At 35.6% G+C, this 27955-nt stretch overlaps 1 protein-coding gene across 1 annotated transcript; it reads right to left on the reverse strand.

Annotated features, from left to right (window-relative positions):
• Window positions 1–27955, reverse strand: LOC110314182 (E3 ubiquitin-protein ligase RLIM-like). Its single transcript, XM_021188641.1, has 4 exons — window positions 27218–27955; window positions 9061–9255; window positions 3022–3198; window positions 1–1530 (listed from the first exon to the last, which is right to left on the reverse strand). The coding sequence occupies exons 1-4, from the start codon at window positions 27837–27839 to the stop codon at window positions 35–37; spliced, it is 2490 nt and encodes an 829-aa protein (XP_021044300.1). The 5' UTR covers window positions 27840–27955; the 3' UTR covers window positions 1–34.

The following is a 27955-nucleotide window of genomic DNA, read 5'->3' on the forward strand; positions in this document are numbered from 1 at the left end:
TATTATAACAATTTATTTATCTGAGTTTCAGGAATCAAAATAGAATTTCTGTGTCATCAGGATTTATTATATATTGGCGACAAATAGGACAGGTAGAATTGTCAGACAGCCAGCGATCAATACATTCATCATGATATTCATGAAAGCAAGGTAGTACACGGATCTTACTCTTTTGTATGTATGGTGTAAGACAAATACTGCAGTAGCTTATTTTATCATTTTCACAAAAAATATATACTGGTAAACTATTAATCTGTTCTTTGGTAAGTCCCTTAGGGTGGTTATTATGAATATCATTGAAGTTTGAAAAATCAGGCAAAACTGGCCAAGAGTCACTATCATTAGATGTTTCTGGGCTTGTAACATGCATTTGCTGCGTGGCCTCAAAAGGTGGCCAATGAAATGATATTAATTCATCACACTCTTGATTAATTTGTGAGGTATGTGGTAAATTTATGTCATTGCCAATAATATTGTCACTAGTACCAGGAACAGGTAAAAACTGTTGACTGTAATTTAATAAAGAAAGAAGTGAGTGCCTTGTACTAGTATTAGTGGTAGAATTTGAATTTGAGCTGGAAACAGATCTAGAAATTCTACTGTGGCCAGAATGAACTGTTCTATTGTTTTGACTTGACAATGAGTCACAAGACTGTAAGTCAAACTCAGTGAAATTATCACCTACCTCAAAAACTCCTAGCATGATGTTCCTTGATTTTCCACAAGGAGCTGTAGGTATTGTAAAATCTACATTAGTATTTGAAGTTTCATCATCAGAAATTATTTCAGAAATTTTTATACCTGTCTGGTTAGAACATGAAGAGATCTTTGTGTGTTCTTTTTGATCAATTTCCTCACTGGTAAAGTTAGTTTGTGTTACAGATATAGACTGACTTCTATGAGCAGTGCTCCCTGTCAATATGTGTTCTCTTGTTGGAAATGATGGGAAAAAATACAGTTTTTGTAACTCAGATATGGCTAAATCATCTCTCAATGGTAAAAATGTGTGACTATTAGAAAAGATGTAAGCTTCATCCTTCCTAAGATAATCAAAAGTTTCAGGTGATAAACAATAATGGAGTTCCACAAGTGCCATATCCTTGGTATCTTGATGTAGCCTACTTTCAATTGTTTCTTTAAGTATCAGAACGTCTGCACTGTTTCTTCTAGTACTTATATCTTTATTACATGTGTCTTCCATTAAAACTTCAGTTATATTTCCTTCTTGTGTAAATGGAGTTACATGTATTGACTCAAGTTCTTGATAGTCTAATTGTTTCTGGATTCTCCTGTTACTGTCATGACAGCTGAGTGCGGAAAGGTCATTTTGTTGAATTGTGTTCCCTTTATTAAAGGTAACTCTCATCCCTCCAGTGATGTCATTATTGTTTGGGTTACTCTGACATTTTGCTGTCTGAAACCCACACTCGTCTATCCCCATTTTTGTTCTCTTTTCAGATTGTTGAAGGGAGTTAAGTTCCCTGCTTTCAGAATCAACACCATGCAGAACATCAGCAGTATTTGCTCCACCTGTAAATATAAAATGTAAGTTAATCAGAAAGAAATTGTTAGAAGTTAGAATGTATACACTTTTGGCAATGCTTCAAAAGAGAATGAAAACAAACACCTAATGATTTAGATATTTTAATCTGAATTTCATTCATATTTCGTATAGAGCCAATACAAATCAATAAAATTGCAAAGCATACAAATCTAAATTTACAAGGAAAGAGGGTTTTAAAACCACCATTGAAATAGCTTATTTTAGATAAGTTTATGAAAATTTAAAGGGAATCAGGACATTTCATTCATTCTCAGAATTGTATTAATCACCATGGAGAGGAATATAATCAACATACTAATTTAAACAAACAAAATACCACTTAAATTCTAAAACAAAGATTTTTAAAATTTTTATTTATGCTATGTACATGTGTATGCATCTGTGTGTGTGTGTGTGTGTGTGTGTGTGTGTGTGTGTATTAAATATATTCAGATGCCTATTAAAACCATGAAGAATAAGATCTCCCAGATCTAGAGTCCTAAACATTTATGAGATATCCACACTGGGGAAGGAAATTGAACACAGGTCCTCTGGAACAACACAAAGTGATCTTAGCTGCTGAGTTACCTTCATAACCTTCAAAACAAATTTTGCACTAGATAAAACACTTGTTTCAAAGTTCAATTTTTGTTTTTAAATATTTATTGCTATGCAAATTTATTTCTGGCTCATGAATTACATCTCTTTATTGGAAATTAAAAAGTAAATAAAACATAATAGTGAACATTAATTATATAGCAATATTTGCTATTGCTTCATGAAGGAGAAACAAACCTTCCTGGTTTCAAGTAGGATTTTTAAGTGAAGTACCAACAATATTGGGAGCCATATGGTTGATTGGGATGGGACTGTGTGGTAAAATGACTAGAAGCATTCTTAATCTTTTTACACTGGAAAAATTAAACATATCCATGGATACTATCAATAATCATAGTCAAAATTGATTTGTAGACATTAATGGATGGCCCTGAGGAGGAGAATAGAATTATGCAAAATTTCATTTGTTGTTATACATGTTCTTTTATGAATTCTCAAAGGAAGAATTACAAGTAAGAAACAAATACATGGAAAAAATCATGAATGTCTTTTGTCATCAGGAAGTAATGGTGTATCAAAATTACACTGAAATGTTCTTTCACTTGTTTACAATAGTTTGGTACTATTATTACTATAACTAATTATAATAATACATGGTTTACAATTTACAGTCCAGAAAAACTAAAATAATAGAGGATAGGTCCTATATATCTTCCTTCATTTATAGTCTTTTGAGAACATTCCTTGTTGGAAAAGTCTAAAAACCACCTACAATTTGAAAATTAAATCTTCTCATATGCCAATAAATTATTGTCTTGCTAAAATTTCACAGGTTCTTTCACTGTATTATGTTCAAAAGAGTTAAGTAATATATAGAAATTTCCATAATACTGAATTTGGAAAATTCAAATGTTACTGACATCTTTTCGAATTGTTGGATCTTGGAAGTCTTTGGCTCCTCCTTCTTGTTCTTCTCTGAGATCTATCATATTCTGTCAATATTTCAGGTTCAATTTCTTTTGATAAATATGTTTTTTTAATTATTGACTCAGATTGTGGATGTTCCATTGGCCTTTTTTTATTTTCTGCATATATTCCTGAAAGAAATTTTATAAATAAGTGTTTCATGCAGTCAAGATTGTACCATACATGTTAATTAACACTTACCACTCTACTGACATTGGGATGATTGAATTTCTGTGATCGGTTGCTGTCCAAGGTTGGTGTTTCCTTAGTTCATTATCTGCCATATTTTAATAATATAAAAAACAGATTGGGCAGACTCTTAAAAATAACCCTAAGGACATGCTACAAAGATTGCCTACACCAGTTACCATCAAACAGCACAAGATTGGAAAGGAACTCCAAAATGGAGAGAAATCATGTAACTGTGTTTTGAAATTTTACTACAAAACTGTAATAGCAAGTGGCAAAGAGGATGGAAGATCATACTATATCAAGGTTTGTTATAGTTTCCAGGGTCTAACAGGGATAGTAGGAGAACAGCTATCTGATAAGGTCAGTTACGGTAGTAAAACATGGTTTTCAGCAACAACAAAATGGTTACATGTTTATCCTGAAAGGTTCATTGTCTATAGGGACTACTTCAACTATGAACTGAATCAAACTTACGTGTTTGGAGGTGGAGCTGAAGATGAAGAATAAGCCTCCAAAAATTTAAACGCTACACTCGATACCAGAAAATTTGCAGGGGAGAGGAAGAGAAGAGCGAAGAGCCCCTTGTGATAGCAGTATGAAAAAACAAAAAACTAACAGAATATAAAACAGATGTGTAAAAAGAAAACCCTATACATATCACTGTACAGATTTGAAACACAATGAGATACAAATTGTAGCATCTACATACCTTAAAAGTACAAAACAAATCTTTGCTTTTTGTATTTTATGGGAATAACTGCAAGAAGATATTTTCAATATACCTGCTTAAACAAGACTGCATAATTACCTCTCCAGTACATGTGTCAATAAATTTAGGGTACATCTATTAATGATCCACTCATAGATCAAGAGCAACAGGCAGTTAGTGGGTTCTGAGAGTATGTATAGTGAATTTTTGCTAGAGATGAGACTCTCACCATATTTCATCCATTCTGCAATCCAAAGTACCCAGCCAACCATTATTTGGGTATATATATATATATATATATATATATATATATATATATACACATATTTGTATATATATATATATATATATATATATATATATATATGTGTGTGTGTGTGTGTGTGTGTGTGCATATATACTCATAAGCAGCAAGAAATTTGCTCAACAGGTTATTATATCAACATATTACATTATTTAAAGAAATGGTCATTAATTTGAGAAGAATTCAGGGATAAATGAGAGGAGTTTCAGTAAAGAGTGAGAGGTGGAAATGATGTAAATACAATGTACTCATGTATAAAATTCTAGAACTAAAATAAAAGTTTAAAAAGAGGAAAAACAAAGGAACAGACTCCTGTTGATGAAATGATTAGGTGAACCCAACAAAGGAAAATGTCTTCTTTCTGCATAATTCACCATGGGAACCAAGGCAAGTGACATGGTACTCTTCTCTGGATCCTGGTATGTAGACTAATTGTACTTAGAAGGAAAATGATGAATGACATTAGTGCAGTGTTCCATTAAGTGGAAATATAGACTGAGCTAGAATACAGTGAGACTAACTCCTCAAAAGAGTGATAAGGTAGCAATTGTTCAGATTCTAGGGCCTAACTCATGTCAGGGAAAGCTGCCTTTTCCGGTAACTAAAGACTTAAAAACACCTTTAATTATGTCACTGCTTGTAAGATGGATAGTACAAAGGGGAATATAAGGGTTTTAGGGATATTTTATTGTGGAAGATATGACCAAGTCCACTTTCTTTTATCTTGGGGTCAAGATACTCATATGAGCAAGTAATGTATATTATAGGTAAGATAGAGTACTAGTTTTGTAGTTCAACTTACATTATTATGTAATTTTTATTATACCATGGAATTATTTATAGGATACTGTCTAACATGAATTTGATATTTGTTATCTTCACAAAATATGCCTACTGTAGAGACTGAAAAATGAAGAAATGTCTATGTAGTTTTGAAATCATTTGCCTATGTCTTTTTTGCTGATACATATTTTTGATACACATTATTAATGTACAATTGCCATAGTGAAATAACACATAAAGTTAATTAACTTATATAATGCACTGCAGAATCCAGTATGCTCTTCTGATTGCATTGTAAGGAAGAAAGAACTGAATGGCTTACAACAATCAGGATGTCAGTGGTAAACATAAAGAAAAATTTGGATGTAACTTGATTTTCAAAATTCAAAATCAGTGTAAATAAAGATACAAACAAAGTTTCTTTGATTTCTGCAATATCTGGAATGATAGAAAATTTGGTGTATTTTAATATACAAAATGATGTTGCTTATATTTAACATAGATTTAGGTATTTTTCTCAGATGATATTTTGGTAGTGGGTTTTGTTACTGATTTTCTGTTTTTTTTTTTTTCTGTCAACTTGTCATCTGGGAAGAGGGAATTTCAATTAAGAAAATGCCTTCATTATATTTGCCTATAGGTAAGTCTGATGTGACTCTGCTTAATTAGTTATTAGAGAGAATACAACACAATGTGGTTGGTTGTACCCCTTGATAAGGAGACCATGAGTGGTATAAGACAGCAGGCTGAGTAAATCAAAAGAGTAACAGTCAGTAGTATTTTCTACTGTCTCTTTATTATTTCTCCATATCTTGAATTCTGACCATGAATTCCCTTCGTGAAAGACTGTATATTACAAAATTTTATATTATAAATAAAACAAATCCTTCTCTTTTAATCATGGTGTTTTATTGAGGCCATAACCTAACTAAGGCATACTCCAATTATAATTTTTCACATTCAGTGACACATTAAGCCTTAGGAAAGACAAGCGATACATTACATCTATAATACATCTTTTTAATATTTGAGCAAAAGACTACCAGGGATGAGGACATGTTCAAACAAGACATATTTGTGGTATTTTTCATATGTTTCTTAATGATTTGACGATTTTGATTTGACATAAATTTCCCATCAAATTAAATCAGTATGTTGGACTAAATAAAACAGAGTAGGATATGCTGCAGAATCTAGAGTTGTGTTAAATAATCTGTTGGATTTTGTTAAATGTAGAGTTTTGTTAAATAATCTGTTGGATAATATTTTAAGAAGAAAACTGTTTTAATCTCCTGTGGAATAAGAGTAATAATCCATATTTCACAATGAGAAAACAATATAAATTCTATGCTTAGTACATGTTTTGTTTTGTTTTTCAGTATCAGCAATACTGAATTTATATGATGATGATTTCCTTGGGAAAGTATTTTTTATATTATAAGATACCAGAAACATTCTTACTCTATAGTGGATAAGTAATAGAGTGGTGTCTAAACTTAGTGTAAACAGTTCACAATTAATTCTCAAGATTAAAAAATCCCTTCATAGGGAAACATAATTTTCTTCAGGTAAGAGATACTTCGTTATCATAATGCAGCCTTTCTTGAACTGTTCAAGATGTTATGCATCTTACTCTTCAAATAGAACTATGAATATCTAACACATATACACACATATATGTATATATATATGTATATATATGTATATATATACATATATATATATGATGACTTTAATTAAACAAACAGTATGGAGGATTATCAAAATAAATGAATATGTTATGAATTCCTTTGAAAATAGCTATCAATAATACTACTTAAAGACCCAGCAGTACCACTCCTGGGCATATACCCAGAAAATGCTCCAACATATAATAAGGACACATGCTCCACTATGCTCATGGCAGCTTTATTTATAATAGCCAGAAGCTGGAAAGAACCCAGATGTCCATCAAAAGAGGAATGGATACAGAAAATGTAGTACATTTACACAATGAAGTGCTACTCAGCGATTAAAAAATGAATTTATGAAAGTCTTAGGCAAATGGATGGATCTGGAGGATATCATCCTGAGTAAGGTTACCCACTAACAAAAGAACGCACATGATATGCACTTACTGATAAGTGGATATTAGCCCAGAAGCTTGGAATACCAAAGATACAATTCACAAACCACATGAAACTCAAGATGAAGAAAGAACAGTGTGGTTATTTTGATCATTCTTAGAAGGGGGAACAAAATTCCCATGGAAGGAGTTACAGAGACAAAGTGTGGAGCAGGGCCTGAAGGAATGACCATCCAGACTGCCCCACCTGGGGATCCATCGCTTATACAACCACCAAACCCAGATACTTTTGTGGATGACAGCAAGAACTTGCTGACAGGAGCCTGAGAGGCTCTGCAAGTGCTTGACAAATCCAGAAGTGGATGCTCACAGCCATCCATTGGACTGAGCACAGGGCTCCCAATGAAGGAGCTAAAGAAAAGACCCAATTAGCTGAAGGGGTTTGTAGCCCCATAGGAGGAACAACAATATGAACTATCCAGTTCTGCCAGAGCTTCCAAGGACTAAACCACCAACCAAAGAGTAAACATGGTGAGACTCAAGGCTTCAGCCACATATGTAGCAGAGGATGTCCTTGTTGGTTATCAATGAGAGGAGAATCCCTTGGTCTTATGAAGGTTCTATGCCCCATTGTAAGGAAATGCCAGGAGAAGAATAAGGGAGTGGGTGGGTGGGTGAGCAGGGGTAGGGGGAGGGTATAGGGGGTTTCTGAGGGGAAATCAGGAAAGGGGATAATATTTGAAATGTAAATAAAGAAAATACCTAATAAATAATCTTTTAAAAAAGAAAATACCTGTCAAAAATGATAAAAATTCCATGTCACAAATTCACTGTTCCATGGAAAACACTCTACCGAATAGTAATTTTTTAATAAAAAATTTGAAAAAAATCCAGAAAATTTTATGCATGGAATTTAGTGGTGACTTGCGTCTGGTCCAAAGGAAACACGAATTATCTGATCTCTAAAAGGCAGTCCAAATATCATGAAATCAGCTCAATCTAGTCTATAGGAGGATTTCTAGCAGTTAGATAAAAGTCAGCATCCTTTATGAACTTGTAAAGCTAACTCTCTGGCTACCAAAAGGAGCAATTTCCCTTACCTCTGCAAAAGGGACATATTACTCTCCAATTAGCATATACTAATGTTGAGTCTCATCATATTAAGGTCCATGTTGGCCTCTAGGATCCTTCATTGTCTATGGACAAATACATTTCAAATCCCCCACACAGTTCTTTGGGCCCTTTTCTCCCCCAAGATACTGATCATACTTATCATCTATCTATTCCCACTATTCTGTGCACCTTATTCTGCTATTCTCACTGTTTTTGTTGCCTCCCCCAGCCTTGAAGCAGGCTGATTCAGACCTTGTTGCCACTAACCACAGAACCACGTGGGGTGGAACCTTCCGATTTACAAAGCAGGTTCTACTGTCTACACCTGCCACTGCTTTCCTCCAAAACATTATCACTACCTGCTGAGACCCTTGAGACCTTCTGGAGACAGCATCCTGCAGATCACCTTCAGCTGGCGAAGGGCATCAAGAAAGAACTGGTGGGGGATGAGCCTCCTTCCTCTATATAACCTCAGTCTCCGTAAACCCATGGGCTTTGATCAGCTATGTTCTCTTAGCCTCCTTGTTGTTCGCAGTCTAATCTCTTTCAGCCCCAGCCTGCCTTTCAGTAGTACCCAGTTTGAGTGTGGCTGCGGGCAGACGCACTCACGTTTTCTCTATTGTCTATCTGCTGCTATTCTTCCATCTTTCACAGATATCAATGGGCATGTCCAGAATGCTTTCTATGTTTTTTCTACTTTGCATTTCTCTATTGGTTTTGTATTCCTTGAAATGCCTCTGGCTGTCCACCACCATCCGCACCCCCCATAATAAAATAAAAACTTTCTGTACCATGAAGCAATCATATTATCACTTGATACAACTTACTTTCCAACCTTGGACTTTCTCTCGAATTTTGTGGACTTCTGAATCTTTTTCTTGTCTGGCTTCTGGTAGATGGATGTGCTATCAATGTGTGAGTTGCATTTACTTTTGACCTACATAGCTTTTCAAACATAGAATTGGATTGTATATTTTCCACTTGCCTCTGGTTGTTCTCCACCTTTTTTCCCACCAGAAGTCCTGAAAAGTATAAATGATCATTTTTTAGATTTGGGTTTTCATAATTATCAACACTGTCTATGTTCCTGATATTATGACTGTGAATTTCTCAGAAATGTTTCTGTCCGAGATGGGCATTGTTTTTTTTTTTCTTCTGGTATGACTTCATTGTTCTATACTATTGGATGGAAACTAGCAGCATCTCAACTAAGCATATCGTGTATAGGGTTTCCTTTATCTGTTATTTAAAAAGGGAAGACATATAAAAGAATTATAAATATCAAACTCATCATAAAATCTTACTCAAAAACTTATTTTATATACTACATGAACAAGGTTTTTATACACTACATGAACTAGGTTTTCTGCTTGTATTTTATGGCTGTTAGCTTCCTGTTTTGTAGGGCTTCTAACAGTGGGAGTAAGTGTGTGTCTGGCTCTTTTTCCTGTTCCTGAAACCCTAACCCTCTATTGAGTTTCCTTGTCTAGCCTGGATAGGAATTATTTCACCTTTTCTTTTCTTTTGGTTTTAAGCATATATTTATTTATTTTGTATATGTGAATACACTGTTGCCATCTTCAGACACACCAGAAGAGGGCATAGTTTTCCTTTACAGATGGTTGTGAGTCACCATGTGGTTGATGGAAATTGAACTCAGGACCTCAGGAAGAGCAGTGCTCTTAATCGCTAAGCCATCCCTTCAGCCCTCCTTCTGCCTTTTCCTATTGTATCATTTTTTACCCTATTTGGCTGTTGTCTTTTGGAGGCTGGCTCTTTTCTAAAGGAAAACAGAGGAGGAAATTGAACTGGAAGAGAAGGGAAGTGTGAGTGGAGCTAGTGGAATATAAAAAGGGAAAACTATGATAGAGGTATATTGTATGAGAGAAGAATCTATTTTCAATATTAAAAAAACACGGAGAAGAGACTAAAGAATTAGATATTTCATGAAAATGTAATATTTTCAGAATCAAATTTGCCAATGTAAACTGTATTCAATAAAGAGAAGGATAGTATAAATTCAAATTGGCAAGCTTAATATTTTCCTGCATAAATTTGGGAATTTCTTAAAGAAAATCAGAAAACATATTTTTAAAATATCCCCCTTATATATATAACTGTGTAGGAATTATCAAAAACTAATTTCAGTTAGTTAATGGTAAAGATACTAATATGACCAAACAAATATGTTGCAGTTAATATTCAACATTATTGTTTTAGTTCAGATTTCAATGTTATCTGATTTTCATTAGTTATACTTTTATATTAGTTCCATATACTTTTATTTCTATGGTACATCTAATAATACATGTAATTTTGGTAATGCATGAGATTGCTTAAATATGTCTATTTTAGACACTGGAAATTTAAAAAAATATATAACTCACATGTTTACTAGGAATTTGAATTGGCCTGAAATTATAGATCATATCAAATGAGCAAGTGGATCAGTTGTACTATAATAGAGAAAGGACCCAAGGAGCTGAAGAGGTTTGCAGCCCCATAGGAGCAACAACGACCTGAACCAACCAGTAATACCAGAGCTCCTAGGGACTAAGCCACCAACCAAAGAGTACACAAGGAAGGACTCAAGACTTCAGGCATATATGTAGCAGAGGATGGCCTTTGGGGCATCAGTGAGAGGAGAGACCCTTGGTCTTGTGATGGCTCATTGCCCCAGTGTAGGGAAATGCCAGGACAGGGAAGTGGGAGTGGGTGGGTTAGTGAGCAGGGCGAGGGGTGATAGGATAGGGGCGTTTTCAGAAGGAAAAGAAGGAAAGAGGTTAAACTTTGAAATGTAAACTAAGAAAATATTTAATAAAATTTAAAAAATAATTGCTAAATAACCAAACTATTAGAGTAGACTAGTAAAAGCAAGTACACAATTAAGCAACCACTGGAATGACAACTCCATAGTTGGGGAGAAGGTTGGTATGAAAGAGAAAACAGGCAGAGGAATCTAGAAGAATTAACTGGAATTCACCAGGGAATCTCTCCAAAGAAGAGAAAATAGCAAAATAAATAAATAAATAAATAAATAAATAAATAAATAAATAAATAAAATAAAATAAAATAAAGAGTCCTGACAGTTATAAGAAGTTCTGTTGAAGAGCAAAAAGGTTTACTTAGCTGACATAGCTTGGGAAGTAACATAGTAGGGGACTAGTGAAGGAGTTGAGAAGGAACAGAAAAATAATGTGGAGGCTGTGATATTCATAATAGCTATAAAGTGCCAGAAAGCAGAGTAGCCTAGAAGTTAGTTTTATGCTTTGACATGTAAGCACATGTATATACCAAAGGAAGTGGCACTTTCTGGCAGATGGAACCATTTCACTCATGTCTAAGTAGTACCAACTGTAGGTTTACATCTCTCCACTAGCAATCTCTTTATACCATTCTTGAGCAAAGTCAAGACTATCCCACCAGAGAACTCCTAAAACTGAAAACAGCATCAACGCAGTAGCTGGATATAAAATTAACTCAAATAAATCAGTAGCCTTCCTCTACCCGAAGGATAAATGGGCTGAGAAAGAAATTAGGAAAACAACACCCTTCACAATAGTCACAAATAATATAAAATACCTCAGTGTGACTCTAAGGAAGTGAAATATCTGTATGAGAAGAACTACAAGTCTCAGAAGAAAGAAATTGAATAAGATCTCAGAAGATGGAAAGATCTCCCATGCTCATGGATTGGCAAGATTAACATAGTCAAAATGGCCATCCTGCCAAAAGCAATCTACAGATTCAATGCAATCCCCATCAAAATTCCAACCCAATTCTTCACTGAGTTCAAAAGGGCAATTTGCATATTCATCTGGAATAATAAAAAACCTAGGACAGCAAAAACCATTCTCAACAGTAAAAAACCTCTGGTGGAATCACAGAGCAATTGTGATTAAAAACTGCATGGTACTGGTACAGTAATAGACATGTAGATCAATGGAATAAAATTGAAAACCCAGAAATGAATCCACACACCTATGGTCACTTGATCTTTGACAAGGGAACTGAAACCATCCAGTGGAAAAATGGCAGCAATTTCAACAAATGGTGCTGGCACAACTGGTGGATATCATGTAGAAGAATGAGAATTGACCCATTCTTATCTCCTTTTACAAAAATCAAGTCTAAGTGGATCAAAGACCTCCACGTAGAACCAGAGACACTGAAATTGATAGAGGAAAAAGTGGGGAAAAGCCTTGAAGATATGGGCACAAGGAAAAAAATTCTTCACAGAACAGCAATGGCTTGAGCTGTAAAATCAAGAATTGACAAATGGGACCTCATAAAATTGCACAGCTTCTGTAAGGCAAAAGACACTGTCAACAAAACAAAAAGGCCACCAACAGATTGGGAAAGCATTTTTACCTATCCTAAATCTGATAGAGGAATAATATCCAGTATATACAAAGAGCTCAAGAAGCTGGACTCCAGAAATTCAAATAACCCCATTAAAAATGGGGTACAGAGCTAAGCAAAAATTCTCAATTGAGAAATACCGAATGGCTGAGAAACACCTGAAAAAATGTTCAACATTCTTAATCATCAGGACAATGAAAATCAAAACAACCTTGAGATTCCTTCTCACTCCAGTCAGAATGGCTAAGATCATTCGGGGGACAGCAGATGCTGGTGAAGATGTGGAGAAAGAGGAACACTCCTCCATTGCTAGTGGGATTGCAAGCTTATAAAACCACTTTGGAAATCACTGTGGTGGTTCCTCAGAAAATTGGATATAGTACTACTGGAGGATCCAGCAATACCTCTTCTGGGCATATACGCAGATGATGTACCAACTGGTAATAAAGACACCTGCTCCACTATGTTCATAGCAGCCTTATTTATAATAACCAGAAGCTGGAAAGAACCCAGATGTCCCTCATTAGAGGAATGGATACAGAAAATGTGGTACATTTACACAATGAAGTACTACTCAGCTATTAAAAACAATGAATTTATGAAATTCTTGGTCAAATGGATATATCTGGAGGATATCATCCTTATTGAGGTAACCCAATCACAAAAGAAGTCACTAGATATGCACTCACTGATAAGTGGATATTAGCCCAGAAACTTAGAATACCCCAGATTCATTTTGCAAAACACAAGAAAACCAAAAATAAGGAAGACCAATGGGTGGATACTTCATTCCTCCTTAGAATAGGGAACAAAATACCCATAAAAGGAGTTACAGAGACAAAGTTTGGAGCTAAGTGGAAAGATGGACTATCCAGAGACTACCCCACCTGGGGAAGCATCCCATCATCAGCCACCAAATCCAGACACTATTCCACATGCCAGAAAGTTTCTGCTGAATGGACCCTGATATAATGGCCTCTTGTGAGGCTATGCCAGTGCCTGAAAAACCCAGAAGTGGATACACACAGTCATCTATTGGATGGAACACAGGACCCCCAATGGAGGAGCTAGAAAAAGTACCCAAGGAGCTGAAGGTGGCTGCAACCCTGTAGGTGGAAAAACAATATGAACTAACCAGTACCCCCAGAGCTTGTGTGTCTAGCTCCACATGTATCAGAAGACAGCGTATTCAGCCATCATTGGGAAGAGAGGCCCCCTTGGTCTTAAAAACTTTATATGCCTCATAGAGGAGAATGCCAGGCCAAAAAGTGGGAGTGGGTGGTTAGGGGAGCAGTGTGTGGGGAGCGTATAGGGGACATCCGGGATCGCATTTGAAATGTAAATGAAGAAAATATCTAATAAAATAATTTTAAAAGATTTTTTTAAAAAGACTACATTTTGGAATTTTTACAACCTTTTGTGGAATTGTGGTTTCCCCTTGGGCATGAAAACTAGTAGACTCTTCCTTGTATGCATGAAAGAGCATAGCCCCAGACTGAAGTGTTTTGCTTACCATTTGTTTCATTGTAAGATTTCTTATTTCTCACTGGAAGAGAAAAAAATGGTGGTTAAAGCATGGTTTCTAGACATAATAACTAATGGCATTTTGGTGCAGATGGCTTTATTTTTAAGAAGCCATCTTGTATGTCAAATAATATTTGGTAGCTGTACAGGCTGTTTTTGTATAAACTTAATACAGTTGCGGTTATCACAGAAAAAGGAGCTTTGGTTTCAGAAATGTCTCTATGAGATCCAGCTGTGGAGCATTTTCTCAATTAGTGATAAAGGGGGAGGGCCACTTTTGGGTGGTACCATCTCTGGGCTGGTAGTCTTGGGATCTATATGAAAGCAAGCTGAGTAAGCCAGAGGAAGCAAGCCAGTAATTAACATCCCTCTATGTCCTCTGAATCAGCTCCTGCTTCCTGACTTGCTTTAGTTCTAGTCCTGACTTCCTTTGGTGTTGAACATCAAAGTGGAAGTGTAACCTGAATAAACCCTTTCCTCCCCAACTTGGTTCTTGGTCATGATATTTTGTCCAGGAATAGAAACCCTGACTAAGACTAATTGGCACCAGAAGTGGTGTATTCTTGTGACAACCTGACCATGTTTTGGGGGGAACTGTGGAAGGACTTTGTAACTCTGGGCTAGATTACCCATTTGGTGTAAAGAGCTCTGTGGGAAGTTGTGTAGGAACTTGGAAGATAATGTGGAGAACAGTGCATAAAATGGGGCCTGGATTGTGAAATTTCAGAGGGAAGATTAAAGATGCTCATCAGGGCAGTTGCTATTTCGATTGTGAAGATTTTGAGGTTTTGGTTAGCTGGACCTAAAGAATCATCTGTGATTAACAAAATACCAGAACTACTAAAGGGAAAACTTTGCATTACTGGGACTATGGTTGGTGGTTAGCTGGAGCTAAGAAATTAGCTGTGATTAAGAAGAGAACAGCATCATTGAGGTGAAAACTTCTGGGAAGTTTTTTTGTTTGTTTGTTTGTTTGTTTGTTTGTTTTTTGTTTTGTTTTTTAGAGCACAAAGAAGCTGTGTTCCAGAGATAGCCAAGGTTGCACTTCCTTGGAGCAACTGGACTTGATAATGTGTAAGAGTCACCCATGTAGTACTGGTTTAGAAGGCATGACAGGGTCATGAAGAGCAGCTGAGGCCTTGCATTGTGAGAGACTGTGAAAGGCCATTGGTGAAGGTGCAGATTCAGGTGCAATTCATGGCCCAGGACAGAGGGGTCAGGCAAAGGAGTTGAGGATTGTCACCATGAAAAAAAGCCCATGAGTGGCTATTGGTCAAGCCTAGTTACAGCAGAAGATAGCAGTGTTTCGGAGATGCCAGTACCATGAGATGACCACCAAGAACAGTAGCAACAGTAGAGTACAGACAGGTGGAGCCTATAATACAAGGTGTGTGTTACAAAGGGCAGAGCTGAAGAACTGACCCAAGCTCTGGGAGGAGCCTAGAATATCGTGATTGGATCCCAGACGTTGGAAGATTGGAGTTTGATTTTGTATTTGATTGTGACTGTGCCCTGATATTTTTCCCTCTTGAAGTAAGAAGATATTTTAGTGGTGCCCACAGTTAAGAGACTTTGAAGTTTTTTAAAGACATTGCATTTTTAAAAGACATTGAATATTTTAAAGGGATTGAACTTTTAATATACAAGACTGTGGGACTTTTAAAGTTATTTATATCTTGGGGATGAATAAGAAAGTAAGGGTTGAGGCTTCATAGTGATATGTTTGTGTGTCAAGTTGACAAGGTATCAATTGTACTGCCTGGATTTGTGTCAACTTGACACAAGATGGAGTTATCAAAGGAAAAGGAGTTTTGGGTGAGGAAATACCTCCATGAGATCCAGCTGTAAAGCATTTTCTCAATTAGTGATCAAGGAGGGAGGGCCTCTTTTGCATGGCACCATCTCTGGGCTGGTAGTCTTGGGTTTTATAAGAAAGCAAGCTGAATAAGTCAGGGGAACCAAGCCAGTAAGTAATATCACCCTATGAAGGGAAAAGTCCAACACAAGGAGAGAGGCTAGGCCCTAGAAAAAATAAGAAAGTAATCTTTCAACAAACCTAAAAGAAGACAGTCACATGAACAGAATATCAACTCTAACAACAAAAATAACAGGAAGCAAAGATTAATTTTCCTTAAAAATCTCTTAATATCAATGGGTTAATTCCCCCCAAAAAGTCAAAGGCTAATAGACTGGCCACATAAACAGGACCCAACATTTTGCTGCATACAGAAAACCCAACTCAGTGACAATGACAGACACTATCTCAGAGTGAAAGGCTGGAAAACAAATTTCCAAGCAAGTGGTCCCAAGAAACAAACAGGAGTAGCCTTTCTAATATCAAATAAAGTTTGCTTTCAACATAAAGATTTCAAAAAAGGACAAGGAAGTACACTTCATATGCATCAAAGGAAAAATCTACCAAAATGAACTCTCAATTCGGAATATCTATGCACCAAATGAAAGGGAATCCACACTCATCAAAGAAGCTTAGTAAAGCTAAATGCACACATTACAGTGCACACAGTAATTGTGGGGGACTTAAACACCACACTCTCATCAATTGATAGATCCTGGAAGCATAAACTAAAGAGAGAAACAGTGAAAGTAACAGAAGTTATGAAACAAATGGATTGAACAGATATCTACAGAATATTTTATCCTAAAACAAAAGGATATACCTCCTTCTCGGCAGTTCATGATACCTTTTCCAAACTGACCATATAATTGGTCACAAAACAGGCTTCAACAGATTAAAAAAATATTGAAATAATCCCATGCATTCTATCAGATCACCACAGACTATGGCTGGTCTTCAATAACAACATAATAGAAAGCCCACATAAACATAGAAGCTGAACAACACTCTACTCAACGATAACTTGATCAAGGATGAAATAAAGAAGGAAATTAAAGAGGTTTTATAGTTTAATGAAAATGAATCCACAACATACCCAAACTTATGAGACACAAAGAAAGAAGTCCTAAGAGCAAAACTCATAGCTGTGAGTGCCTCTAAAATGAAACTCGAGAGAGAATACACTAGCAACATGACAATAAACATAAAAGCTCTAGAACAAAAGGAAGCAAATTCACCCAAGAGGAAAAGACTGCAATCAAACACAGGGCTGAAGTTAACCAAGTGGAACCAAAAAGAATTATACAAAGAGTCAACCAAACCAGAAACTGGTTCTTTGAGAAAATCAACAAGATGGATAAACCCTTAGCTAGACTAACTAGAAGGCACAGTTACAGTATACTAATTAACAAAATCAGAAATGAAAATGGAGATATAACAACAGAACATGAAGAAATCAAAAATATCATTAGATCCTACTACAAAAGGCTATACTCAACAAAACTGGAAACCCTGGATGAAATGGACAATTTTCTAGATAGATACCAGGTAGCAAAATTAAATGGGCATCAGATTAACCATCTATATAGTCCCATATACTCTAAACAAGTAGAAGCAGTTATTAATAATCTCCCAACCAAAAAAAAAAAAAATCCCAGGACCAGATGGGTTTACTGCAGAGTTCTATCAGATTTTCAAAGAAGACCTAATTCAAATACTCATCAAAATAGAAACTGAAGGTACTCTACCCAGTTCATTCTATGAAGCCACAGTTATCCTGATACCAAAATGACACAAAGACCCAACAAAGAAAGAGAACTTCAGAACAATTTTCCTTATGAATATCGATGCAAAAATACTCAATAAAATTCTCACAAACCCAATCCAAGAATACATCAGAATGATCATCCATCATGACCAATAGGCTTCATCCCAGGGATGCAGGGATGGTTCAATATACGGAAATCCATCAACATAATCCACTATATAAACAAACTCAAAGAAAAAACTAACATGATCATCTCAGTAGATGAATAGAAAGCATTTGACAAAATCTAACACCTGTTCATGATAAAAGTCTTAGGAGATCGGGATTTCAAGGTCCATACCTAAACATAATAAAAGCAATACTCAGCAAACCAGTAGTCAACATCAAAATAAATGGAGAGAAACTTGAAGCAACTTCACTAAAATCAGAGACTAGACAAGGTTGCCCACTATCTCCCTACCTATTCAGTATAGTACTTGAAGTCCTAGCCAGAGCAATTAGACAACAAAAGGAGATCAAAGGGATATAAATTGGAAAGGAAGAAGTCAAATTATCACTATGTGGAGATGATATGATAGTATACTTAAGTGTCCCCAAAAATTCCAGCAGAGAATAGGTAAATCTGATATACAAATTCAGTGAAGTAGTTGGATATAAAATTAACTCAAACAAATAAGTGGCCTTTCTCTGAAAAAAAAAAAAAAAGGATAAACAGTCTGAGAAAGAAATTAGGGAAATAACACCCTTCACAATAGACACAAATAATATAAAACACCTTTGTGTGACTATCTAAGGAAGTGAAAGATCTTCATGTTCTGAACTTCAAGTCTCTGAAAAAATAAATTGAAGAAGATCTCAGAAGATGTATAGATCTCCCATGTTCATGGATTGGCAGGATCAATAGAGTCAAAATGGCTATCTTTCTGAAAGCAATCTACAGATTCAATGCAATTCCCATCAAAATTCCAACTTAATTTTTCTCAGAGTCAGGAAAGGCAATTTTCAAATTAATCTGGAACAACAAAAAAACCTGGGGTACCAAAAATCATTCTCTACAATAAAATAACTTCTGGTTTAATCACCATCCCTGAATTAAAGCTGACTCCAGAGCAATTATGATAAAAAATAAATAAAAACAAAAAACTGCATGGTACTGGTAGAATGACACACAGGTAAATCAATGGAATAGAATTGAAGACCCAGAAGTGAACCCACACACCTAAGGTCACTTGATCTTTGACAAAGGAGCTAAAAAACATCCAGTGGATAAAATACAACATTTTAAACAAATGGCGCTGGATAAGCTGGCAGTTAGCATGTAGAAGTATGTGAATTGATCCATTCTTATCTCCTTGTACAAAGCTCAAGTATAAGTGGATCAAGGAACTCCAAGTAAAACCAGAGACTTATAAAGGAGAAAGTGGGGAAGAGCCTTGAACATATGGGCACAGATGGAAAAAAAAAAAAAACTGAACAGAACACTAATGGCTTGTGCTGTAAAATCAAGAATCTACAAATGGGACCTCATAAAATTGCAAACTTCTGTAAGGTAAAGGACACTCTCAATAAGACAAAAAGGCCAGCAACAGATTGGGAAAGAATTTTTACCAATCCTAAATCTGATAGAGGACTTATAACCAATATATACAAAGAGCTCAAGAAGCTGGACTCCAGAAATTCAAATAACCCCATTAAAAATGGGGTACAGAGCTAAACAAAGAATTCTCAACTGAGGAATACCGAATGGCTGAGAAGCACCTGAAAAAATGTTCAACATCCTTAATCATCAGGGAAATGTAAATCAAAACAACCCTGAGATTCCACCTCACACCAGTCAGAATGGCTAAGATCAAAAATTCAGGTGATAGCAGATGCTGGCGAGGATGTGNAGAAAGNGNAACACTCTTCCATTGTTGGTGGACTGCAAGCTGATACAAACACTCTGAAAATCAGTTTGGTGGTTCCTCAGAAAATTGGACATTTTTCTACCAGAAGATCCAGCAATACCACTCATGGGCATATTCCCAGAAGAGTTTCCAACTTGTAATAAGGTCACATGCTCTACTATGTTCATAGCAGCCTTATTTTTATTAGCCAGAAGCTAGAAAGAACCCAGATGTCCCTCAACATTGGAATGGATACAGAAAATGTGGTACATTTACACAATGGAGTGCTGTGCACCTATTAAAAACAATGAATTTATGAAATTCTTAGACAAATGGATGAATCTGGATGATATTGTCTTAAGTGAGTTAACCCAATCACAAAAGTACACACATGATATTCATTCACTGATAAGTGGATATTAGGCCAAAAGCTCAGAATCCTTTTTTGAATGGGGAACAAAATAACCTTGGAAGGAATTACAGAGACAAAGTTCAGAGCAGAGACTGAAGGAACAACCACCAGAGACTGCCCAACTCGGGCATCCATTTCATAAACAACTACTAAACTGAGACACTCTGGCAGATGCCAACAAGAGCCTGCTGACAGGAGACTGATATAGCTGTCTCCTGAGGGGCTCTGCCAGTGCCTGGCAAATACAGAAGTGGATGCTCACAGACATCCATTAGACAGAGCACAAGGTCCCCAATTGGTGAGCTAGAGAAAGTACTCGGGGAGTTGAAGGGATCTGAAGCCCCATAGGAAGAACATCAATATGAACTAGCCAGTACCCCCAGAGGTCCTTGGAACTATACCTCTAATCAAAGAAAACACATAGTGGAAATTGTGGCTCTAGCTGTATATGTAGCAGAAGATGGCCTAGTAAGTCATCAGTAGGAGGAGAGGACCTAGGTCCTTTGAAGGTTCTATGCACCAATATAGGGGAATGGCAGGACCAGGAATGGGAGTGAGTGGGTTGAGTTCAGGGAGAGTTAGGAGTGGATAGGGGAATTTCGAATGGGAAACTATGAAAGGGGATAATATTTGAAATGCAAATAAAGAAAATATCTAATATTTTTTTAAAAAAAATACATAAAAATGAATATTACACATGACATACTTAAAGTAAGTACTACATAATAAGTCCAGGGAAATCAGAAAATATTTACTCTAAAATCAGGAAGAAGACATTGGTATCCACACCATAGTTTCATAAGATCTTAGAATTACTGTTACAGAATATATGATGCTATAGTTTAAAAATCCAGAATTTTATTATAAAACTCTGAGATTTGGTAAATATTTTCAGAAAAAGAAACTTTCTATATATTGACAATGAGGATGCTACTAGACAATCAGGGTGAACAGTTCCACTTAAATCTCCTCTAAAACTAATTGAATATTAGAAATAAAATTGAGCAAGAAGCTAAAAGGCCATTACAATAAAAAGTTTATAACACTTGAAAAAATTTCAAGAAGAATCTACACTTTAGCTTAAGATGCCTGGTACAGTGCTTTTCCTAATAAACTTGTGATTTTCCTTCAGGTTGTTCAGAAATTGATAGAAAACTTCATCCTGAGCCAATCTATATTTTTTATCTCTCGAGTGCTACACTTTCATTCCTTTCACTATTAGAAAATCAGCCTTTCTGTCTTGTTGAACAATTTGAACAATGACTCTTACCCCAGTGTTAAAAAACAAGAGGCGTGTTATAATCTTCTTGACTCTTAAAATAACTATTAGTAGCAGAATTCAATACTGTTAATTTTGCCCCAGAAGTGGTTCCTCCTTATCCAAGACTCTCTCAGCTCTATGACTCTCAGCTAAGACAAAACTTTTCTACATACACAATCAGTAACAGTGCCAACAAAGAGAAGGTTCTCATTATCTTTTGCATTTTTCAAAGTGGGTACCAAATGCTTATTAAGTTTTATTTCACCCCAAATCAGAAAGTATTGCCATGTTACTGTGGTATACTAACCACTGCCTATCACTGGCTTTCAAGCACCCGTGCTTGTTTTTATAGACCCTTTATTTCCTAATGTGTTCCAGTTATTTTAAGCTAAGTTATAGGCATTAGTACTAGTTGTATAATAAATAGGCCATATGCTTCAAAATGCCATCCCAAGGTAATACTAATTATATGAAGCAATATCCATTTTCAGATGCATAATAATTGACTTTTCCCCTTGTAAATGCTTCTGATCATATCTGTATCTGACATATAGCATAATATTTGATATTTTTCCAGGGTTATGACTAAATCTCTTCATTTATGTCCTCTCATTTTTTAAATAAAATAAAATAAAATATGAATGTCTTCATCTTATGCTATCAAATCCATTCAACTTTGTGATCAAGATTTTAAACTGTTTTAAATTTTCTTTTTGGAGATGGGGAAATTGTGTAGCACAGTGGTGGAGTTTTTGTGTGTTCAAGCATGAAATGCAAGAAAAGTTTTTATTTCTTAGTACAATGCAGTATATATATGAATAACAAATAAACAAAAATAAATAAATAAATAAATTCTGTGTCAGGTCCCCTAGTCCTTAGATTCTGCTTGAAAGCATCATTTCAGATTTAATTTATTTTCTCATAGATATAATAAATAGTGAAACAGAACACTAAGATGATATAGGCACTTTTAAAACAGATGTAGAGTCGAGCCTGGACTGGCAATTTCTCCCTAGATATACTTAGGGAAGCATAAAATATCCTGTCAAAATAAACAAAAACAAAACAAAACAAAACAAAACCTAAACAATAATAACATTGATAGATATGCTGATATAGAAGAGTGAAATTTCAAGGGCACTCACCCCTACATAAATAACAGGCAAGTAATGAATTCTGAGAGATGAAACTCTATGTTCTCAGGGCAGAGATCAATACCAAGTGGTCAACCCTGGAATCTTATGCATATAAGCAACAATAAAATTACTTAGTGTATCATATGAATATGCTTATCTTTTTATAAGTAAATGTATTAATAGTAAAAGAAAAAGATGTCATGAATTTGAAAAGATGTAATGGTAGGAGGGTATGGGAAAGGCTGGAGGGAGAAAATGAAAGTGAGGAAAGGTTGTAATTATATTTTAATTATTACTTTACTGATCTGGTATTGTAGTTTTAGTGCAACCAAGTTGTCTTTGGAAAAAATAATCCTTATATACAATACCATTTTACTTTTAAGATTTATTAGTATTACCAATTCCACTTACTTGTTTTAAAATTCTTCAAGTAAGATTCTTTAACATGAAAACAGTTTGGTTTTTATTTAATAAATATATCTTGCATAAACCAACTGAGTACTGTCTTTGGTACTAGATGTTTTGTGAAATGCTGCAGTAATCTGTATTCCTAATTTAAATTTCATATGAGGGAAATAACACATAATACCAAAATGTATTCTGTTTTCACTTTTGCATATATATAGGCAAATGAGTGATATAGACTATGTAATAGAAGTTGGAATGTCTTCCACAAAGTTATTACAGTTAAATCTGAATCCTGAAATGTAAATGTGAGTTTTTAAATAAAATATTTTGTAATTATGCATTTGCATGTGTTGGGGTAATAAACATGTCAGAGACAAGCCACAATCTTGAAAGGATTTCACTCACCTTGAAAACTGGACTAAACTAAGGGCTTATGATAAGAATGTGAAATTGATTCATTAAGAAATAATCAGTGCAGTCTATAATTTGGATTTTGGCATTGTTTGATCAAAATAATAGACATAGATATGTGTTTTATTACTTTTTGTTAAAAATTACTAATTTTTGCCTGCTTAATATCTACTTAACCTATTTATGTCAGTATTCTTCTTTACCAAAGAGAAATAGTTCACCTCCTAAATCTTGGTCTATTTGGTTTAGTACAACTGAATCAATTGTCCTAAGAAAAGAGAGGGATTTAGAATAAGCCATATCTAAATATGCCACGTTATATATCTAAATAGTCATTTTCATTGCTAGTAATTACCACTGGCTTAAGCATGACATAAACAAGTCAAATTAAATATTAAATCTAACTCTCTGTCTCAGAACTTAAGAGTCAAGAAGGTATGGGACAACAATATAAACCAACCAGATCCCCCAGAGCTCCCATGGAATAAACCACCAACCAAAGAGTACACATGGAGGGACCCAGGGCTCCAGCTGCATATGTAGCAGAGGATAGCCTTGTTGGGCATCAATGGGAGGAGAGGTCCTTGGTCCTATAAAGGCTCTATGCTCCAATGTAGGGAAATGCCAGGCATGGAATTGGGAGTGGGTGAGTGGATGGTGAACATTGTCATAGAAGCAGGGGGAGGGGGATGGAATAGGGGTTTTCTGGAGGGGAAACCAGGAAAGGGTATAATATTTGAAATGTAAAAAAAGAAAATATCTAATAAAAAATTCAAAAAAGGAAAGCTTCTCTCTGTCTGTCTGTCTGTCTGTCTGTCTGTCTGTCTCTCTCTCTCTCTCACCACAATTCTACCAGCTACATCGCTAGTCTTACAGTAGTCCATTTGGAAGAGTCTGTGCTGCCACCTCCCCTCCTTGGCAACTCTGCTTACAGTCCAGCATTCCAATATTTTGTGATCCTATTCATCCACCTTTCTAGTCTACCCTCATCCTTTTCTTTGAGCACCTCTACGTAGAAACATTTTCTAAACTACTAGTGAACACACTTGCCAGGGCCTCAGGTCCACAAATTATTTTTTTTCCCTTTGAAATGAACTCTTCATTCTCACCCTCTGAATGGTAACAACCTGTTTACAGGTGTCCTTCCTCCCATTTCAACTTCAATTACTCAAGAGTCTCACTCCTGTTTCAGACCAAAGGTTTTCATAGCCCGTTAATTTCTATCTCTCCAGATGTTTCTTTGACTTACTGCAACCTTCATACAGTATCTTCTCTTTCTACCACAGCTCTGACTCCATATGGGTACTCACTATTATAGTGTCATCATGATCCCCTTAATTCTTTCCTGAAGTCATTGTTAGCTTTTTCTCCTAGATAACATCTATTCTTTTTGGACATCTATCTACCTGCAGAAGGACCATCAATTAGGCAGCCTAATGAATTCTGTGAAAATACAGTGGAATGAAATAATGGAAGAAATTCCTGACACGACACTAAAATTTACAAAGAAATTAAATCACTAGGGAAACACAAACTCCAATTAAACTGGAAATGGAAAACATAGAAAATTGAACAAACCCCTCAGAAATAAGCTGCAGCAACAGAGTCTTGAAAAAGAGATTTTCAATTATTGATTGCAAGGCATAAGAAATATATGTATCTGTTAAAGAAAGTGTTAAGTCTAAAAATGTCAAAGCAAAAAACATCCAGGGAACCTGGGATACCATGAAATGGTCAAACCAATGACAATAGTAATAAAGAATATAAAATATATCAAAGGCACATAAAATATTCTAAAAATTATAGAAGAAAATTTCACTAACTTCCAAAAAAAGTTGAGTATCAAGGCACAAGAAGCATTTAACACATCAAATAGACTGAATCAGAAAAGAAAGTACCCTTAGAACATGCTACTTAAAGTAATAGCCATAGAAAACAAAGAAAAAATATTAAAAGCTGAAAAAATAAAATGAGAAAGTATTATATGAAGGTAGACCCATTATATTAACACCTGACTTTTAAAAAAAAAATATTAATCATTACATTTGTTTACATCTCAAATGCTAGCCCAGTTCCTGGTTACCCTCCCCCCAACCAATGTCTCCATCCCACATCTGCCCTCCCCCCTCCCTTTTGCCTGTATGAGAACACCTAACTTTTTAATGGAGACTCTTAGACCCTGAAGGGCATGTACCTGTTCTTCAAATGCAAAGAAACAAAAGATGCCAGACTAGACTAATATATGCAGTAAAACTATCAATCTCAATATATGAAGAAAAGAATTTCATGACAAAACCAAATTTATACAGTATCTATCTTACAAATTCTGCTTGACAAAAGGCACTAGAGGAAAAACTTCAAACAAAAGTGGTTGTTCACACTCAATAAAGCTCAATTAATGAATAATCTCCAGCCAGCAAATAAAAAGATGGGGGTGGGAGCAAAACAATAGCAACAAAATACCAGGAGTCAATAAGGACTTCTCACTGATAACTGTCAATATCAATAATTCATCAGTAAAAAGATACAATCTAACATATTGGATTATAAAAACAGGAACCAACTTTCTGCTGTGTGCAAGGAAAGCACCTTCACATCAAAAATAGACATCACCTTAGGATAGAAGGATGGATAAATACAATCTAAGCAAATGGGTCCAAGAAGCAAGCAAGTGGAGCCATTTTAACATCTGATGCAAAATACTTCAACAAAACCTAATCAGAAGAGATAGACGACACTATATACTCAACAAAGAAAAAAAAAAAAATCTACCAAGAGGATATTGCAATTCTGAGCATTTAGATACCAAACCCAAGGGCACCCAACTTCATAAAGAATATACTAGTACAGATAAAACTGTATATTGTAATCCTCACAGTGATAGTGGGTAACTTTAATACCCCACTCTCATCAATAGACAGGCTATTCAGACAAAATCTAAATATAGAAATGCTGTAGCTAAATAACATCACAAATCAATTGAACTTAGTATACATTTATATAACGTTTCAACCCAGCTTGTCAGTAGTTGGTGGAACTTGTTCCAAAGTTGATCAAGAGCTTGAACACAAAGCATGCCTCAATGATTATAAGACAATTTAAATAGCACCTTGTATCCTACACAACCACCACAGATTAAAGCTGAATATCAAGAACAGAAACAACAAAATGTTTACCAACTCATTAAAATTGAGCAACTTACTCCTGAATGAAAGCGGGTCAAGATATAAATTAAGAAGGAAATTAACAACATTGAATATAATTGAAAACACAATATATCTAAACCTATAGGACAAAAGAAAGGGTGTTCTAGAGGAAAGTGCATAGCACCAAATACCTACATAGAAAAAAGTGGAGAGGTTTCATATTAACAACTTAAGGGCAGACATTAGTGCTCTAGATGAAAAGTGAGAAGTAAAATCTCAAAGGAATAGAGAATAAATAATCAAACTTAGGTCTGATATTAATAAAACAGAAACAAAGAAAACGGTACACAAAGAATCAATGAAATGAGTTGGGCGTGGTGGCCCATGCCTTTAATCACAGTACTTGGGAGGCAGAGGCAGGCAGATTTCTGAATTTGAGGCCAGCCTCATCTACAGAGTGAGTTCCAGGACAGCCAGGACTACACGGAGAAACCCTGTCTCGGAAAAAAAACAAAACAAAACCAAAAAGAAAACAAAAATGAAATGAAGAGTTGGTTCCTTGAGAAAACCAATAAGATTGATAAACTCCTACCCAAATGAACTAAAAGGTAGAGAGACAATATCCAAATTAACAGAAATAGTGACAAAATGGGGGATATGAAACAGACACAAAGAAGATCCAGTAAATATTAAGGATATATTTTAAAAATCTGTTCTCCAACAAATGGAAAATCAGAAAGAAGTAGATAAAATTCCCGACGTAGACAACTTGTCAGGAATACTTATTCAGGAATATTTAACCTATATATGCCTACCTCCTCCTGAAGGATACTTGGAGGCACTCTTATCTGAAGATTTAGGTTTGAGTTTCATCTTTTCTCCTGGAAGGTCTCTGGACTTTGGACAGGCCCTATTTGGCAGCTGTTGAGTAGACACTGAAGACTGGGTCTTGGATCTGGTTGATGACAATCTTCTATGCGAGCGATTACAAAATTGAGATTTGGGTTCTTTGTGGTCTGGAGATCTGCTGTGAGATCTGGCTTGGATTCTGGTGATGGAAAAATGCTGTCTTTCACATTTGCTCTGAAGGTCATGGTTTTCTTCCTTGTAATGGTATTTCCTTCCCTGGTCACAATCAGGTTGAACATAATGTGGATCATCATTGGACACCATCTGTATCTTCAGTTTACAACCATCCAGTAAAAATCCATTTAGGGAATGTACAGCATCCTTGGCATCACATTTGTTGTAGAAATGGATGAAGGCAAAGCCATAGTGCTCTTCAGTTAAGTGATTTCGGGGGATGTATACATCACCAAGAGGTCCATAATCCTTAAAGACATGCTTCAGAGTATAAGATGAAGTGTGGTGTGCCAGGTTTTCAACCTTGAGGCAGGTCATTCCATCTACATTGAGAAAAGGATGAGAGCGGATCATGGTCCTTGATAGTTTTGGATCCTCTGAACTGAGCAGCTTTTCATGGAAAATACACAGGATTTGTAAGAGAAGAAACGGTTTTGAACGTTTTCTCTGGTTGATTTGACGATGAGGCT

Source organism: Mus pahari, chromosome X, assembly GCF_900095145.1.
Source record: "Mus pahari chromosome X, PAHARI_EIJ_v1.1, whole genome shotgun sequence".
Classification (NCBI taxonomy): domain Eukaryota; kingdom Metazoa; phylum Chordata; class Mammalia; order Rodentia; family Muridae; genus Mus; species Mus pahari.

Coding starts and splice junctions, on each gene's coding strand:
- LOC110314182 (XM_021188641.1), bottom strand. CDS start 27,839: ATGATCCGCTCTCATCCTTTTCTCAATGTAGATGGAATGACCTGCCTC. Junction 9,256..27,217: donor CAAGTATCCTTCAGGAGGAG/GTAGGCATATAT, acceptor TATACTTTTCAG/GACTTCTGGTGGGAAAAAAG. Junction 3,199..9,060: donor AGAAAGTCCAAGGTTGGAAA/GTAAGTTGTATC, acceptor AATTTCTTTCAG/GAATATATGCAGAAAATAAA.